Here is a 17,083-nt window from a genome sequence, read left to right as displayed (position 1 = left end):
TATAAAGTCCCTGACATAAAAAGTGAAAACACTGAAAATAAGTAAATATGGGAGATTATCTAATTTTATCATGCAAAAAGTAAAACAAAACACTCCTCCATACACTTTTGGTATATTATTCACATGCCATATTGTAGAACAGATACAAACATAGCTTTGTGAAAATAAAATAGTCTTTGACAACAGGAGAAAAGGAAAGCCTGCCAACATCTGCACATGTACAAATACCTCTTTGTTTTTGGAGCCTTTCCAACTGTGGCAAACAACAGTCAAATATACACTTCATTACCCAAGTCCCTCATAGAAAAGGATAAAATATATGAACAAATGTCATCTTAAGCAAATTTATATTCATATAGTGATTTCTGACGATGTTAACTGAAATTCTGTTATGCTTCATTTTAAGAAGAGCACTACAATTCTTTCATATAGTTTGCTACCTAATCTTTTGGAAGAATTTTAATAAATGAATTCATACCACTTGCTCACATGACAAGAATTTCTCATTGTATAATCAAAATAGTCAGATTTCCTATTAATGAGAACAGAATTCTATTGAACACACTGTAGTACAAAGAAAATGCTCAAAAGAAGCCAACACATTTATAATTTGTATTTAAACAATTCTGGCTCAGAATCAAAATTACCATGGTCAAACAGAGTTTGAGAGACAAAATTTTAAGACATTATAGCTTAGATTTCTTAAGTATATCAAGCAATAAGATACATAACTTCTAAGTTCCTGATTACCAAACTATTACAGTGAATAAAACACAGTAACTAATATTAGAAGTTTACTTCTGAAGTCCACACTTTTAAAATTTTAAACCAAATCTTAAATCAGATTTACAAATTGCCTAGGACAATAGGCACATAGTCTTAAGCAATCTGAAATAAAATGTGTGCATTTTAATTAATTATTTACATTTGAAAAAATATGTACAAATATTTTTTGGTTGAAGGAAGGAGACTTTAAATGTGTAATGGTTTAAATTCTAATTGGATTAGAGGCACTCCAATTAATTGTTCGGAGATTTTCATCAGGCTTAAATGTATGGTATAATATATAGTTTTTAAAACTAAATATTAGTTCCAGATTATACAACAGCATAAAAGTTGTAAAATTACTGTATTTTTTTAAAAGAAAATGTCTATTGAGTATTACTATCAATATAAAAATTAAAAATGAAAATTTAAGTATTTAAGTCACACATGGTTAACTGAATTAAAAAATTAATATTTCTTTAACATGATTTAAAGAAATATTAAATGCCTTCGCTGTTAATTTATAAAACAAAAAGCATTTTGAATATGAGTATTAAGATAAATCATGTTTGTTTGTTTGTTTGTTTGTTTTAAAAACAGAAAACCATAAGCTACTTTTTGGATATCATAAAACTCAAGTAATATTAATAACAATATTATACACAATAACAGTAGCTTAAAGTCAAGGTTTCAGAAACAAACAAAACCATTACAGTCATCTTCCATTTTAAGAGAAAATAAAATGAAGATGACATAAAATGTATATAATCGATATCAGAAAATTTAGATAGTTTATATTCTTTACGGTATGTGTTATAAAATTCTGTATTTAAAGGGTAATATAGTATAAAGTAGAATAATGGACTTAAAAAAATCACGAGGCTAAATTTTAAGGTCCACCTTCACCTCTGCATCTCACTAGTTGTGTGATCCTGTTAAAGCCAGAAGTTCTTAGAGCTTTACTCTCTTTCTCTATAAAACTGGAATAATATTTGTACCAACATACTCATCAGGGCAATCCAAGGATCAAAGAGAAAAGAGTATGAAATGTACTTCGTTGATTTAATACTACTTTATAAAGTATTGCTTATCAAAACATTTTATATTTCCTACTTAAATCTGATTAAAAAGTTCAGATATTCATAAAGAGGTGTTCTTATTTTCATATCACCTACTGAAAGGCAGCTACAAATAATGAACTCCTTCCAAATATAGCCAAGAACCACTAAATTTGAAATACATCTTCACTGTCTTCTAGTAGTTCCTAATTTACAATGGAATATATAAGATACCAGACTTTAAAAAGGCTCAGTGCTACGAGAAATATATAGGGCATCCATGAGTACTAAAAATACAAAAATATTAAAACTTGATTAACATGTATATGCATAAATGTGGCATTGTAGTTTGCTCTTCATTGATAATATGTAAACAACATAAAATAAATTCTAAGTGCTGAAGTAATCTATCAGCTATCTATTGATCAAAAACCAAGTATCATGATATTTTATATGACTAATAAAGGGGATGTAAAATTTAATAATTCTTGAGTTGAAGATATCTGAGTTGGAAATCTAGTTCACTATTATTGGCACAGTTTAAATGATTTGCCTAAACTCGCAAAGATTGTAAGAGGTAAAGTCAGGCTAATACAACCCCACAATCTCATATCCTTCTGTTTCAGAAATTTTCAGATTTTGGAAAGATAACAGTGCATATATTTCACACTCATTATGCAACATCTCCAGTAGTCTGGGGTAGCACCTCACAAAAAAACATATTATGCTGCAAAAATAATGTAAGGTTATTCATCTTAAGTGGGATAAAGCACACAAATTACCTTATGTGTTTTTACATTTTTTTTTCAATTTGACAAAGCCTATTCTCTACAGGTTTTTAAATTTAGAATTGCAGATAAGAAATTGTAGGTTAACTCATATTTCATTGACCACTCTAAGGAGCTGGAGTAAAAAGCAGTGAGAGAGTTGCTATGGAATGAAAAAGAATTTCCTGAATTAAAAAATCCTAGATGCAGCCTAACTCCACCATGAAATGGTAAAAAAACAGTTGTAAATAAAACACAGTCCCTAGTCTCAGGAAGCTTTTTTAGTCTGAGTTGGATGATTACTAAATAAACATAAACTATAAATTATAGAATTTGTTAAAAATTGAAAAGTAGAGTATATGGAGAAAGAGAAGAGACCTATTTTAGATTGTGTAGTAAAGGACAGCCTCTAAGGAAATGCTTGCTACTTAAGCTGAGATCTAAAGGATGAGTACAATATTAGATAGACTGGGAATGGGGCAGTAAGGATTTTCCAGGCATATGTTAGGGCCAGAAACTATCTTCTCAGAACTGGGGAGCGGGGAGGGAGGTGGTAAGGGAGAGGTGGGTAGCAGCTGCAGTAAAATGGATGAAGAGGAAATGACTTAAGTAATGGAGTCTGGAGAGGGGGAGGGATCAGATCATGTTGGCACTTACACAAAAAATAACTCAACATGGAATACATGCTATGGAAAAAAAATTAAATCTATATATCTATCCATATCTATCTATTTGTATCTATAGGTAGATAAAGATAGATGCTATATATATGTGTGTGTGTGTGTGTATATGTGTATATATATATTTATTTATTTATTTTAAAGTCTTAACATTCAGAAACATCTTACATATTGGAATTGACCAACATCCTGTGGTACATAATGTTATTCTAAAAAACAAGTTTTACAATATGCAATAACCTATGATCAATAGACATTGCTCTAGCAAATTAATAAGGTCATTTTATTCTATTACATCAGAATGCAGTCATGAAAAAAGGAGACATAGAAAGTATGAGAGTAAAAATATATAAAACAGTACCTTTTTGGTTTTATTCTTTTACTTACAATGAAAAGCATGTGACTGATAGATTAAAATAAGGTCAATTAAAAAATGCTTGTGTTCTATTATCTTTTTTTCTTCCTTACATGACCAAAAGTAGGGTTCATATACTAAATTTAAGAGATTATAATTCTTTTTATACAAGAAATATAAACTATTTTATAGTCATTTATTACCTCACGACATTCCATTAAAAGGAACATAATTGCATTTTGCCTGAAGAGATGTGTTACAACACTGTTTAAAGTAGGAAATTCCTAGTAAAAAGAAGTTGACTTGAAAAATAAAATCTATCAATAATGAAACATACAAACTAAAATCTGATTATAGGTTCTACAGAGCTGGAATTTCTACACACACAAATTTAATCTTGAGAACACTTTTAGAAAATAAGTGTTATCAAAAGCCATAGAAGATGCTTAAAGGTTCAATTTAAGTTTCAAAATTATTTTTAAAAGCCCAGATTGGAACAAAATCCCATTGTAGTAATGCATGTTATAACAGCTGTTCATAAGAGATTAGTCAACTGTACTGGTGACAGACTAAAGTGTTCACAGTTTTGTGAACTGTCTGGAGGGGGAATATAGTAAAATTACTGGGATAATTTAATGGTTACCTAATTTTGCTAAATTTCTCTAACACCTTAGTTTCTTAACTTATACTACTAAATAGTGGCCAAAGTACATTGCAAATACTATAGAATCTTAATAATCCCAAGATTTTCGAGTCATAGGATATGTTCCATTTATTTTATTAAGTGATTTTCTGAAGGCTATTTTCCACCCACCTAGATTCCAACAATATTAAGCAATGCTTTGAAAATAGTAAGGTTGTGTTACTTCACTGAATATCGTATCTAACAGCTGTATCTAAAATTGGAAACTAATGTTAAAACACATCAACAACAAAACAAAACCCAAGTGTAATAGAAATAAATCATCAGTTAAAATAAATAACTTAAGAAATGCTCTCCCCCTCACCCCCCAAAAGAATCGCTTGGCCACAAATTTTAAATATGCATGAATTTACTAGTCTAACCAACCCGTTCTTACCTACTCTCACAACCAGCAACAGTGCTCCATTAAGTTGAAATATATACTTAGAAACACCATACTCAAACATTTACTCCCAATAAAACAAAAATTCAAAAAAAAAAAAAAAAAGATATAAGCTTCTTTTGGATCTAATAACCTAAGAATGCTACCCTACTTTCTTTAGTCAATATCTGATTTCTTTAAACAGTCTGCCAAATAGAACAGTACTGATTTCCCTGATTACTTTAAAACGCAAACGGAATTAACACAGCCTTAACACAATCCTTCAGAATAGAAAAATATCTGCTAGTATCATACTATCTCTCTCCATTAAACACCTGGCACCTGGTTTTAGATTTGTATTCCTATTGTCACCTTAAATTTAACACAGTCAAAATGCCTGGTTCCCGTTTCCTAAAGCCATTCCTTCTCTGAGTTTCCTCATCATAATAAGGAATCTCACTAAATAGTTGCTCAGACCAAAGCCCAGGAGATATTCTTTATTTTCCCCTTTCCCTCATACCTTAACCCTTCAGCAAGTCTCGTCAGCTTTTTCTCCAAAATATACTGGGTTTGACAACACTATTTGTAACCTCCATTGCAGCCATCTTAACCCAAATCAGCAAGCTCTTTCCCATAAACTAGCGCAAAAGCCTGAGTCCTCTCTTATCACTTAAAACCCCTTCTCCATAAACCAGACCCTGTTAAAAACACTTCTATTGTTTCCCATTGCTCTGAAAATAAAATCCTAAATTTATTAAGCATGGTTATAAGACTATATAGGATATAGTGCTTGCCTACTTCCTCTATTAATCTTATAATTTTACATTTTACTATGCTTCCCTACTCCTATGCTTGATCCTGCTTTGAGGCCTGTGCCTGTCTCTGTCTCTGTCCCTCCTCCCTCCCTTCTTCCTTCCTTCTTTCTTTCTTTTCCTTCCTATTTCTTAACTAAAAACACTCTGCCCTCACAACTTTGCACCGTTGGCTTTTTTTTCATCATTTCACACCTCAGCTAAAATTTCACTCTTCTTGATCACCCAATTTAAATTATTCTATACCCAATCCAATTCTCTATCCCAGGAAGTCCGCTTTCTTCTTTTAATAGGATGTAAAATCTGAAATTACCTTATTTGTTTGCTGTCCAGAAAATGCCCCAGAAAGCAAAGGCTGCACAAACTGCCTCATCTTGTCAACTTTACTGTATCCCAAGGGCATACAGATCAGCTCCTGGCACTACTGAGCAATGCCACACAATTCTTGTCAAGTCTCCATCTCATAGTTAAAACATCCAATGAGCACTATGAAGGCAAAATATGAAGACCTTAAAGCATCATACCTACCTCAGATAAATAAATCTTTTAAGACTATGTCTCAGAGTTTAAAAATGTCTATAAATAACCCAGACTTAAACTCTATTTTTAATTTACCAATATACAAAACAATTATTAAACTGTAATGATTTATAGAGAAAAATTAAACTATTTGTTTTGTATCACTGAAACCTTATTTAAATCTTGTTTCCTACAATATTCATTCTATTTATCGTACTTCATATAAGACAAATCTGTAAACCCCCTTTTAATTACTATTTCAAAAAAACTAGACTGAAGCAGCAGCCACATAGGTATTTATGATGTATGCATATGTAAAAGGGGGGGTGATGACGTGTGTGACCATTTGCCACAGGAAGAGTAAATAAAATTTATGTATTTCTCATATGTCTATATATATGTCAATATAATGTACTAAAGAACTTTGCAACTACCGAAGCTGTCTAAAAATAAAATAAAATGATTTACAAAATAATATATTGCAAAAAAATTTTAGAATTAAAGATATTTTGTGTGTATTGTCTAAATAATCCTATCTCCTTTAATCTTTAAAACAATCCTGTTGTATAAATATTAACATTCCCTTTTCGCTGATTAAAAACCTCAGGCTCTTAAACATTAAGTGACTTGCTCAATGCCATCTAATTACCATAGTATAGAATGCTATCTCAATACTGCATCCATCACTCCTCCTGTCCCCTAACCCCGCTTATGGGCACATCCCTCAGAACTCAATTCCTCTGTGGAATCTTCCCTGGCATCCTTTCCTATGAAGATACACACAGATATTCCTCCCTGAATAAGTCATCCAATAGACTGTACGTATCTTTTTTGTAGGGCTTATTACACTATATTATAATTAATAATTTATACACATATCTCCTACACAGTAAGATACTTGCTGCCTAGAAAGATCCTTTCAATCCAAATGCCCTAAAACAGACTATTTACAAAAATGAACAAATAAAATTGTGTCCTTCTGACCAAAGTCTAGGACTGTTAAGTCCAAAGAGTTTCCAACTATTTCACAGATAATTTCACATCAAGAATCTATTTTTAAAAAAGACATACAAGTTGGATAAAAGATTTGATAAATAATGTAAAGCCTTTCAGGGTTTATGACCAGGATGAATAACTATTCTTTTCATCTTACACTAGTAATTTACAATCTTAAGACATTCTATAATCATTTACTAAAGTTCACTGTATATGTAAAAAATGTAGGCTTACATTTTAAGGCCCTATTAATATAACACACATGGGTGAAAAGAAAAAAACGTCAGCATTCTGTGAAGAATCAGCAGCAATGATAGCAATATAGGAAATAAGCCAGAAAAACAGATTATAAAAACCAGTCTGGAGATTTGTTGAAAAACTGAACACCACATCCAGAAAGCACACCCCTTAAAAAGTAAGCTTTCTATTCCTCACCAACATGCTGGAGGAACATGTGCTGACTCATGCAATGGAAATAAGAAAAAAAAGAGTTCACAACTACACAAAAGTACAGAAAGAATCTCAGAATTAATAATAGTCAAAAGATATGGATTAATCCAGAAAACAGACCAGGGTGTCAAATGATTTTGCTCTACTGATCTGGAAGTAGTGCTTTCCTAAGGGTTACTGTCTATTTCTACAGCCTTTCCAAAATACAAGCATCCTTTTTTGGACTTGAGGAACACAGAATTATTTTTTGTTTGCTTTTTCATGAAGGGATGTTCTAGTGTCAAAAGTAAACCTCTGATGGAAACTCAGAAAAAAGGAAGGTGGGGGGCAATCCTCTAAAGTTTATGAATTTATTAGGAAAAAAGTGCTCTTCTCAGAACTCCCTAGTCAGAACTATCTCTGAAGTCTCTAAATCTGAGAATGTACTTACTACAGCAACAGCCAGTGGGAAAGAAGTAGATGGCTCCTTAAGCTGTTGCTTAAAAAGAAAATTCTGAGACAAAGTCTGGAATATCCTTTATAGATGCTATAGCGTCCACAAGATCTTTGGAAACCTTTACCTCCATATTTTTTTTCTTTAAAGGCAGTCTCTGGGTTTTGTTTTGTTTTAATCTGATTTCATGTGTATAAAAATTTGAGGGTAGGAATATAAGTGTGAAACAGGGTTATCTATCTATTCTATCTGGTCTCCAATCCATACTCCTAGCAAGGACCAAGTCCCCAAATGCATAGCTTAAATAATGATACTGTAAAAAATAAGAAATTTCTCTTAAAACCATGATTCAGAAAACATAAGGCAAATAAAATTCTATAAATATAATAGTAAAACTAAACAATCAAGAGCTTTCTTTATTTCCATAAACAAGACCATCTTCACCATCTCCAGGTGATAAAGTTAGAGATATAGTCTGGACTTCAGGAAATCCAGTTTTTTTCCTCTCTCACACACAACCTTTATAAATTCAAAAACTGGTAAGTACAAACACTAGTAGAAAATTTACCAATACAATAACAGAATACATCTTGCCATCCTGCCAAATATTTCAACACGTCAACTTCTGAATATTCCAAGAATGCTATTACACAATATAATATCAACAGTCCCTCTACCCAATTTTTTTCATAGGGCTGTGGCATACTTGTAATTAAAATACACTTCTTGGTGAAGTAAAAATGTGAGGATGAAAAGAAGGTATCAGGGTAGAAGATAAAGGTACTCACATTATCTTGATGTTTACAAAATTTTTCAGAAGGTAATTCTACTACTGAACAACTTTCCTTAGAGCTAGATAAGTTTCTGTAAGCCAGTAAAACAATCCAACAATGGGAAGAGATTTGTGCTTTCATACCATTTCAAATGGAATTCTATATTACAAATCCATATACCCTTAGATAAGGTATGTGTGTTATATACGTTACAGACATTTAATACCTTTCATGCATCCTTTCCAGCACAACAGAAACTTCAATTTGTTATTGTTTCTTAAAATCAGAAGAGGCAAGTTTAATGGGTTAAATTTATGTTATTTTTCAGTTCTTTCATTAGTACCTTATCAAAGGAGATTTTTAAATGTTTATTTTGGAAACATGTTTACCACACTGGAACTTGTGTTAAAAACAGTTTGATGATGTCAGCTCAAAAGACTTATTTTCAAAAGTAGTTAATTTTTGAACAATTACAGATAAGAAAAATCTAGTTTGTCACCAAATGTCCAAAAATTCAATTAGTAGCTCCCTCTCCTGGGAAAAAAAAAAAATATGAGTTCCTCTTTAAACCGTAAAACACACATTTATATCCTCAAAAATATTTTTAAAAATACATGAACCAACACATATGTACAAAGAGAGTCATATTTGAGTGAGTTTTTCTACCATAATCAATTAATATCCCAAAACTAACATAAACAGCCACTAAGTTTTATAGAAACCTGTATAAATATTAAAATATTATACTTTTGTCTAGCTAACAAAAAATGATGAACATGATTTGGCTTAGTGTGTGCAACGATCTTTGTACTTATCACAGAATTTTGAGATTCCTTTTATTTTAGTGGTTTCATATCATCAAACCTCTATTACCTTGTTCATACTTATTAACTCACTAGTTTTTACCAAAGATGAAGTGGTTCCATAAACAAAGTAACAGCTCTATGAAGATCTCTTATATAAAAAATATGTCTTCTTATTCTACTTGTTTGTTCATCAAGTAAAAAGAATAAACATATCAATATGACTGGTACTAAAGACCCCAAATTTGTATTTCATATTTCACGCACCATGCAATTAACTATAGAACTGGGTTGCCTAAACTGAAAATGCAATTTACAAATGCCAGTCAACAATGTTGATACATATATTTCCTCACATACTAAAAACAAACTTTTATCCTACCTGTAACCCATTTACCTACTCCCTCAGAGCAATTGTCACTAAATTTAAATTACAAGAATATACTGGTTTTTTTTTTTTCAAAAGTTGTTTATCACTAAAGATAAAAACAGGAAGAAAAAGTTTGAGGAAGAGTTAATAAGAAGGCATGAGCACTCTTGACTATTTCAACTATAAAGTAAATTGAATATGCCAAGACAACTTCAAACTGAAAAACTGAAAAGCTTCCCAAATAAAGACCTTCTTTAGTACAAATCAAATGCCAAAGTTTCGAGGATTCAAATGCCATGTTTATAAATTACTGACACATAATGCATAATGTTCTTAAAATATAAGTTTTAATATTAATTCTTTCTAGTACAACAATACTCAGAATTACCTGATAAAAATCTTTAAATGGGTAGCCACTATTATAAATGCAGAAAATGTGCATTACTACTACAATAGCTCCTTATTAAATTTTTGGGTTCCAGAGATTTTTACAGACTACTCAGCAAACTACACACTAAACCCTTCTCCAGAAACCATTCTTGCTAACATTTCTCAAAGAGGTAGCTTAAATTAAAACAAAACAAAAAAAAGGTGTCAAATCAAATGTATATATCATGAATATGACCTTAAGCTTTAGAGAATGACTAGCTTTAAAACTACCAAATAATTTCTTCAGTAGATGTTTAGCCAGTTTTATATACCATTTTCTGTTAAAGAGAGGAGTATTTAATACATAATCTGTACTTTAAATTCTACCCATTACATACAACCCATGATACCTTAAAATTTACCAAGACCCACATTAAAGTTTTGAGGCAAAATATTTTTGTTAAAATTATTTGGCTGAAGCAATCAAATGAAGCTGGTTTCTCTTAGCTAAGTTGGGCAGCGGAACTTGAGGAAAGAAAGCAACATAAATGAATACTGCACATTCCTATACGTGCGCTTCAGATTTTAAAAAATAACCCTGTACAAACTCCCCCAGCTATCAGTGACATTCTTAGCAGCGTAGAAAGGGCATGAAGTATATTAAAATTACTTGTGATTGATTTTATGTCTTTTTTATTTCCTCCCTTGTATTTTAAATACTACAGCAAAACTGGTATGGAAAAGGAACAGGGTTGTGGTTATCAGAAGGAATCACAAACCCACAGTTGTAACCACTATCCAAGGACACCGCACTAAAGCCGGATGGGAACGTGTGGTAACTCAGTAACTAATCCAAAGGTAAACAGTTTTTTTTTTTAAAGGTTTTGTTTTCTTTTTTTGCTGTCACCAGTAAAAAAGATCTCAACCTAGTCCCCTAAAAGGCACGTTTATTTTCAAAATAAAGTCAAGAGCGAACCAATGACTGAACTAGAGGAGAGGTGAGAATCTCCTTTCCGTTTCTCGCCCTGGCCTAACATTTCATTTCCTTTCTGCTGCCAAATACCAGATAAATAGGGCAGGTCACAGGATCAGGATGAAAATGTCCGTCTTGGCCTTAAACCCTCCCCGACTCAAGTGCAAGGAAAACTTAACTTTCTCTTCTTCCTAATTCTGCCTAAAGCAAGACTCATCAGTTAACTCCACCCCTGACCACAGTCTCCATTCTCTGCCCTTTATTTTCCCTAGCTAGTCCCCAAATTAGGAGCCTCAATGATTTGCCAGGTAAATAGGCTAAAGGATAAAACAAAGAGACTTTGGGGCCGAAGTTAGGCCAGCCATGCAGGGCACAAAAAGGGAGAATAAACGCGGTGAAGAAACACTAAAAAGAACTAAAAGTCCAAGAACCTGCGAACAGACTGGGCCGTGGAAATGCAACCCCGGCAGATAAAAGCAAAAGGCAGAGAGGAGAGCCGAAGAAACTCGCTGGAGAGACATTTTGGGATCGTACGAGACGCGCTCCCTCTGGCGTTGAAGGGATACGCAGTCATATCCGAGAAGCGCCCGGGTCTAGGTGACAAGAGAAGACTCTCCACCAGCCGGGTTGCCCTCCGCAATCTGGCACACTCCCCGGCGCTGCCCCTTTGCCAAGCCCGCAGGCTGGCACAGCTCGGCCGGGCCCAAACTGAGCAAACGAGAGCCGGTGGAGCCACTTCTCACGACTCCCGTTCCCGCGCAGCCCCTCCCGGGAGGACGCCCCCGGTCGCGCTCCACGCCTACCTGTAGCACTAGCGGCTCGGGGTTGAAGGCCAGGGTCAGCAGCAGCTGCATGCGTTCGGAGTCCTTGAGGTTACGGAGCAGGAAGCTGCCCGAATCCTTGGTCTCTGCGTAGCGGCGCACCAGGCGGTCCAGCAGGCGCTGCGAGGGGCAGTGCACCAGATCAGACCAGCCTTCCACCGCCTCCGGCGTGAGCAGCCGCACGTCGCCGTTGAGGCGCGCGAATTCGGTGCGGGGCATGGCCTGGAGCAGGTCGCAGCGGGGCCGACCGGTGGCCCGCTTGCAGATGCTCTGGTCGAGCTGCGCCAGCTCGCGCTGCGAGCCGAGGCGCTTGAGCACCACTCGGCGGCGGCCGCCCTCGCGGGGCTCGCCGTACTGCGCGAAGTAGACGTTCTTCACGTTGAGGAAGTCCAGCAGGCGCAGGCGACCCCACGCCTCGAACACTACCTGCCCGTTGAGGAAGCGGCGGCACCAGCTCGTACCGAAGCACGCCGGACACTTATTGAGCTGCAGAAAGCGCCGGTCGGCCAGCTCGTTGCGCTGCCAGGAGGCGAGCAGCGACGGCGAATGCAGCACCATCAGCACCAACAGGCTGCCCAGAGCCGCCAGCTTCAGCGAGCGGGACAGGCGGCCCAGCTTCGGGGGCACCAGGCGCCACATCCCGCCCGCCGCCCTCAGCCCGCACCCGGAGGGCGAGGGCACCCCCGGGGCGCCCCCGCCGCGCCGAAGTCCGGAGAGCGACTGGCAGAGGCCCCGGACCAGAGAAGGAGCAAGGGCGCGGGCTGGGGCAGGCGGAGTAGGCGTGTAAGAGAGACCAGGAGCGGCCAGGAGCCTACCAGAGCAGGCTGCTACTTCTGCTAGTCACTAGTCTCCACAACTCTCGAGCTCCCTCCTCCGAGCTCCCCGCCCTCCGACTCCGGCGGCGCCTCCCCCGAGCCAGCCAAGTTATAGAGGAGCGGGAGGGGGAGGGAGCGCGGGGACCCGACGGCCACGCGCCCGCGTCTGCCCGCGCGCGCACGCGCACAGCACCCTGGAGGCGCGGGAGATGCAGCGGTGGCCGCCCGTGGGGCCAGCAGGGTCTCTGAGATGGAAGGAGGAACTCACGGAAGGGGAAGAGAAGCTGGAATGTCTCACACCGAAAAGTAGCAACAGTGTAGGAAGGTGGGAAGGATGAGGTGCTCGCGAGTCCCAAACGCCGCACTCCCCACTTCGTACGCGTTGACTCTCCAGAGACGGGGCCGGGGGAGGGGTTGTGTGGGGCGGGGCTAGCGGGGCGGAGCGAGCGCGACGCGCGCTGCTCGGAGAGCGTAAGCGCAGGCTCGCGGGGGTGGCTTTGGGGCTGTCTCCTCGGGGCGGAGCTCGCGTTATTGCAGGAGGGATAAACTCGCGAGCTCTGGTGGTGAAATGCTTTTACTAATAGTTGATTTTTTGTGATTGTTTATTACTGATGCCTGGCTTTTGCCTTTGTAGAAACGGTCCTTTACGGGAGACTAAAAGAAGAAATGACTCGCGGAAGGTTACTGCAACCCCTTCTCGCCAGATGCCGCACACGCGGGGCGGAGGCAACTGGGCAGGGCATCGTGCCCCCTCCCCCGCGCGCCTTATATGGGTGGAGCGCGCGCCAGGGGGCGGGGTTCATCTGGCTGGCGCTCGCGTCCCTAGGGGGCCGGGCGCCTCTGTGTTGGAGGCGGGTTTGCGGTGAAAACGTGGAAAAGGCGTGAGTTGTGGGGGACTGGTTGGAGATTTCATCTTTGTCATATCATATCTATGTAGGCATCTTAAATTTTCCTGAATGAGCATGGAAAAATCGAAGTCCTCAAAGGGAAAGTAGGGTGAACAGGGGAACTGACGCGGCCTAGTGTCGCCTGGAGTGCTGCGCTAACCGCTGGGAAGAAGCAAGGCTGAGCAGTTGGCAGGTTTGCTTTGCTCCCCGCCTGCCCTCCCAGCCTGTCCCTGAAGCTGTTTCCTTCCACTCGACGCAGTACATTTCCCGGCGCCGCCCCCGAGGGTCCGGGCGGAGAGGGCGGGTCCACCCACTCCTCCCCGGCGTACTCTGGCCCGCCCCACCGGCCACGACGCGTGGCTGTACCGCTGTAGGACCCGGGGCCTCTTGGTGCTCCACACAGGCACGTTGGCTCAGATTTACGCCACAACTGCAAAAATAACTCGGAAATGCTAAACTACAGTGCCTTGTTTTGTTACAAGTTTTAGGCGACTCGGACTCTTCAGCAGTAGCTGCGAATATATAATTATGCTTTATAGTTTCAGCGCTATAATAAAATGAGTTTAAATCATTTTACTTCTCAGTTAAAATGAGCAGTTGTTAGTCTGAAGGATGGGTGGTTCCTGATACGGTATTAAGGACCTGGCTCTTAACCGAATTTATTTTAGAGACTCAACAGATTTTAAGAAGACCCTAGTAACGCAATTCTACAGGGGCTTAATGAGAAACATCTATACTGGACTATCAAATTCACTTTTCTATTTTGTTCTCAGTTATTTGATAGTAAAAGAGCCATCCTCTTTACAAGAACTATTGAGGTTAATGTTTTGGCCTTTGTAATATAAGAATTAAAACAAAAAAAAAAATCTGGACAATTCAACATGTTCAACAAAGAAGTGATTTTTAAATGATATTACCTTAAATACAGACAAATTGGAAGATTTAGTCTTCAAGCCTTGTCTAAGTGTCTGAAGAAATTTTGCTGCTAAAACTAAAGACTTCCTGCCACTTTTGGCAGTAATTTGGTTTAACTTGTTTTCAAGCACCCCAAAACTCCATACAGTGTAAAGTTATGAGCAGAATTTAAAATGAGGATTTCTTAAGAAAAGAGTTGGGTGTGCTTAGTCTGGAGATGTCAGCTCTGCTGCTGAATGTAAACTAGGCAAGTTATTACTTAACTGCATTATTTCTTCTAGCGTCTCTTCTACCTGTCCTGTAGATGTGTTCAAGAAAAACATGATAATTTATGTGGAATTGCTTTAAAACAAAAACACTACATACATTTTTATATTTATAGTTAGAGTGAATGATTCCATTGGCAAACTTGCCAGTAAACTGATTAAACTAATTGGGGCATACCAAGAGACTGTTTAGGTGACTAGTAACAGGACTAAGGGGTACTATTTCTATGTATGGAAAAGATCTTTGGAGTTCTTAAAGTATTCTTAACCTCCAAATCCTTGGAATTATATAGGCATCATTTGAAGAGTGAAAATAAAAACGATTACTGGTCCATACAGGTTGAATTTTGAAAAGTATTTGCTTTTTTGTCTAAATATTTTACATTTGTTTAAAAGCCCTGAAAATCTTTTCAGTTAACTTTTCTAGATTTTTATCAAGAAAGATAGTATTCAAGAACTTAGTACACTCGTCAAAGGAAATAAAAAGGCTAAGAACTCTGTGAGATAAACCTAGAGTGTTCTAAAGATACCTTATTGGGCTTTGGTAAAGATCAGTAAGTTAAAGTACATCTCCTATAAACTACAGGATACTTTTGGCTATTGGATTATAAGCTAACATCCAAAGTTCTTCCCCATAAATTTAAATAATGGGAAATAATATAATTTTAGTGCATTGTAAATGTCATTTTATAAAATCTCTCACTTTTAAGGGTATGCAATGAAATTAAATTTCACTATTTTGATACCCATCATCTATTTATTAAAAAGTGAACTATTTAATAGTCAAAGTTTCACATTGTATTGCTGTTCTATCCCCTTAGCAGTGGTTCTCAGGTAGGGGCTGTTGCTTCCCAAGGGATATTTGGCAGTATCTGGAGACACTTTGGTTGTCACTAGGGTATGAGGGCTACTGGCATCTAGTGAAAAGAGTCCATCCTACATTGCACAAGGCAACCTCCAGCAAAGAATTAATCAGCCCAAAATGTCAATAGTGCTGTGCTATTGAGAAACTCTCACCTACGGAAATCTATTCATGTAATGTGGTTTTAGGCATGAAAGTCTTATTGGTTATCACTTTCTTGCAGAAAAAAAGGTGTATATTTAAATTTATTGCATATCTTGTGATCATAATGTTATAAAAGTTAAGTCTGAACTGATCAAAATATAAATCACAATTATGAATTATAAAAATATTGAAATGTGTTTCTTAATGAGATTGGGCTTTTATTATTTAGCTTAAGTTTCCATGAATGAATATTATTTATTGCTAGAATTTGAAAGATCAACATGAATTCTTTTTCTTTTTCATTCTTAGAGATATAGAGGCCAAAATATTTTGTTCATTTAAGTTGAGGGGAGTAAAAAGAATGTTAATATAGCAAAAAGAATGTAATATAGCAAAGTGGTTCATTTATTTTTATTATTGAGTTATATGCCAAAAATCATTTACTGATAGCTATCTATCAGAATATTCCTAATGACATTAATTGAGTTCTCCAGTTTGGTTTGGTTTAGAAGCAAATCATTAGAATCTCAACTTTGAAAATAATTCCTTACCTCAGGATGAATAAGAGGTATTCATTTTGTAAAGGCCAAAAGGGGAAATTTCTGTGTACTTAAGTACCCAAAACTGTCTGATTTAAGAAGTTGTTTATTAGTAGTTGATGGGTAGATGGATGAACAATTGAAACAATGAACACTTTAGGATTAAATATTGTAATAATTCATGCTACAAATGACAGGCGATAGCAGGGAAACTGGTGTGAAACAGTACATTCTGGGTATATTCTGAAGACAGAACCTAACAATTTACTCAAGGTTTAGATGTGAGAGAAGAGGAAGCATGAGTTATCACGACATGGTTTTTGTCCTAAACTACTAGAAGACTTACCATTTTCTCAGACTGGGGAGACTGAGAGGAAAAGATAAGGAAGATACAAGCACAGTTCCTCTCCCTGTCCTTTTAGTGCCACATTTGTGTTTCTAAGCTTAACTTAGTTATTAAAACCTATAGTTATAAAAATATAAATAATATATATTACTTTCAATATTATTAAAGACCTACACAATCATATTCCCACAAAATGATGGAATTTTTTCCCCTTGTTTCTAACTCCAATGCCTAACATTCAAACACTTGACAATGTTAATTGTAACTCTTCCAAGTAATGTTAATTATCTGATTTGTATAT

General features: G+C 36.9%; 1 protein-coding gene and 1 long non-coding RNA gene across 2 annotated transcripts in view; one reads left to right on the top strand and one right to left on the bottom strand.

The window, feature by feature from the left end:
• Positions 1-13,137, bottom strand: part of CUNH3orf58 (chromosome unknown C3orf58 homolog) — a 21,972-nt gene extending 8,835 nt beyond the window's left edge. The window contains exon 1 of the mRNA XM_006917455.3: positions 11,991-13,137. Within this exon, the coding sequence (XP_006917517.1) occupies positions 11,991-12,647 (657 nt within the window). The 5' untranslated portion in view covers positions 12,648-13,137. The remainder of the gene's footprint in view (positions 1-11,990) is intronic.
• Positions 13,013-16,082, top strand: LOC107196080. Its single transcript, XR_001517390.2, has 2 exons — positions 13,013-13,148; positions 13,458-16,082. It is a non-coding gene; the product is annotated as an uncharacterized LOC107196080 (long non-coding RNA).
• Positions 16,083-17,083: the final 1,001 nt, after the last annotated feature.

The sequence above is a fragment of the Pteropus alecto genome, unplaced genomic scaffold (assembly GCF_000325575.1).
Source record: "Pteropus alecto unplaced genomic scaffold, ASM32557v1 scaffold75, whole genome shotgun sequence".
NCBI classification, from domain to species: domain Eukaryota; kingdom Metazoa; phylum Chordata; class Mammalia; order Chiroptera; family Pteropodidae; genus Pteropus; species Pteropus alecto.
The sequence above is the reverse complement of the archived record's forward strand: the minus strand, read 5'-3'. Positions and strand labels throughout refer to the sequence as shown.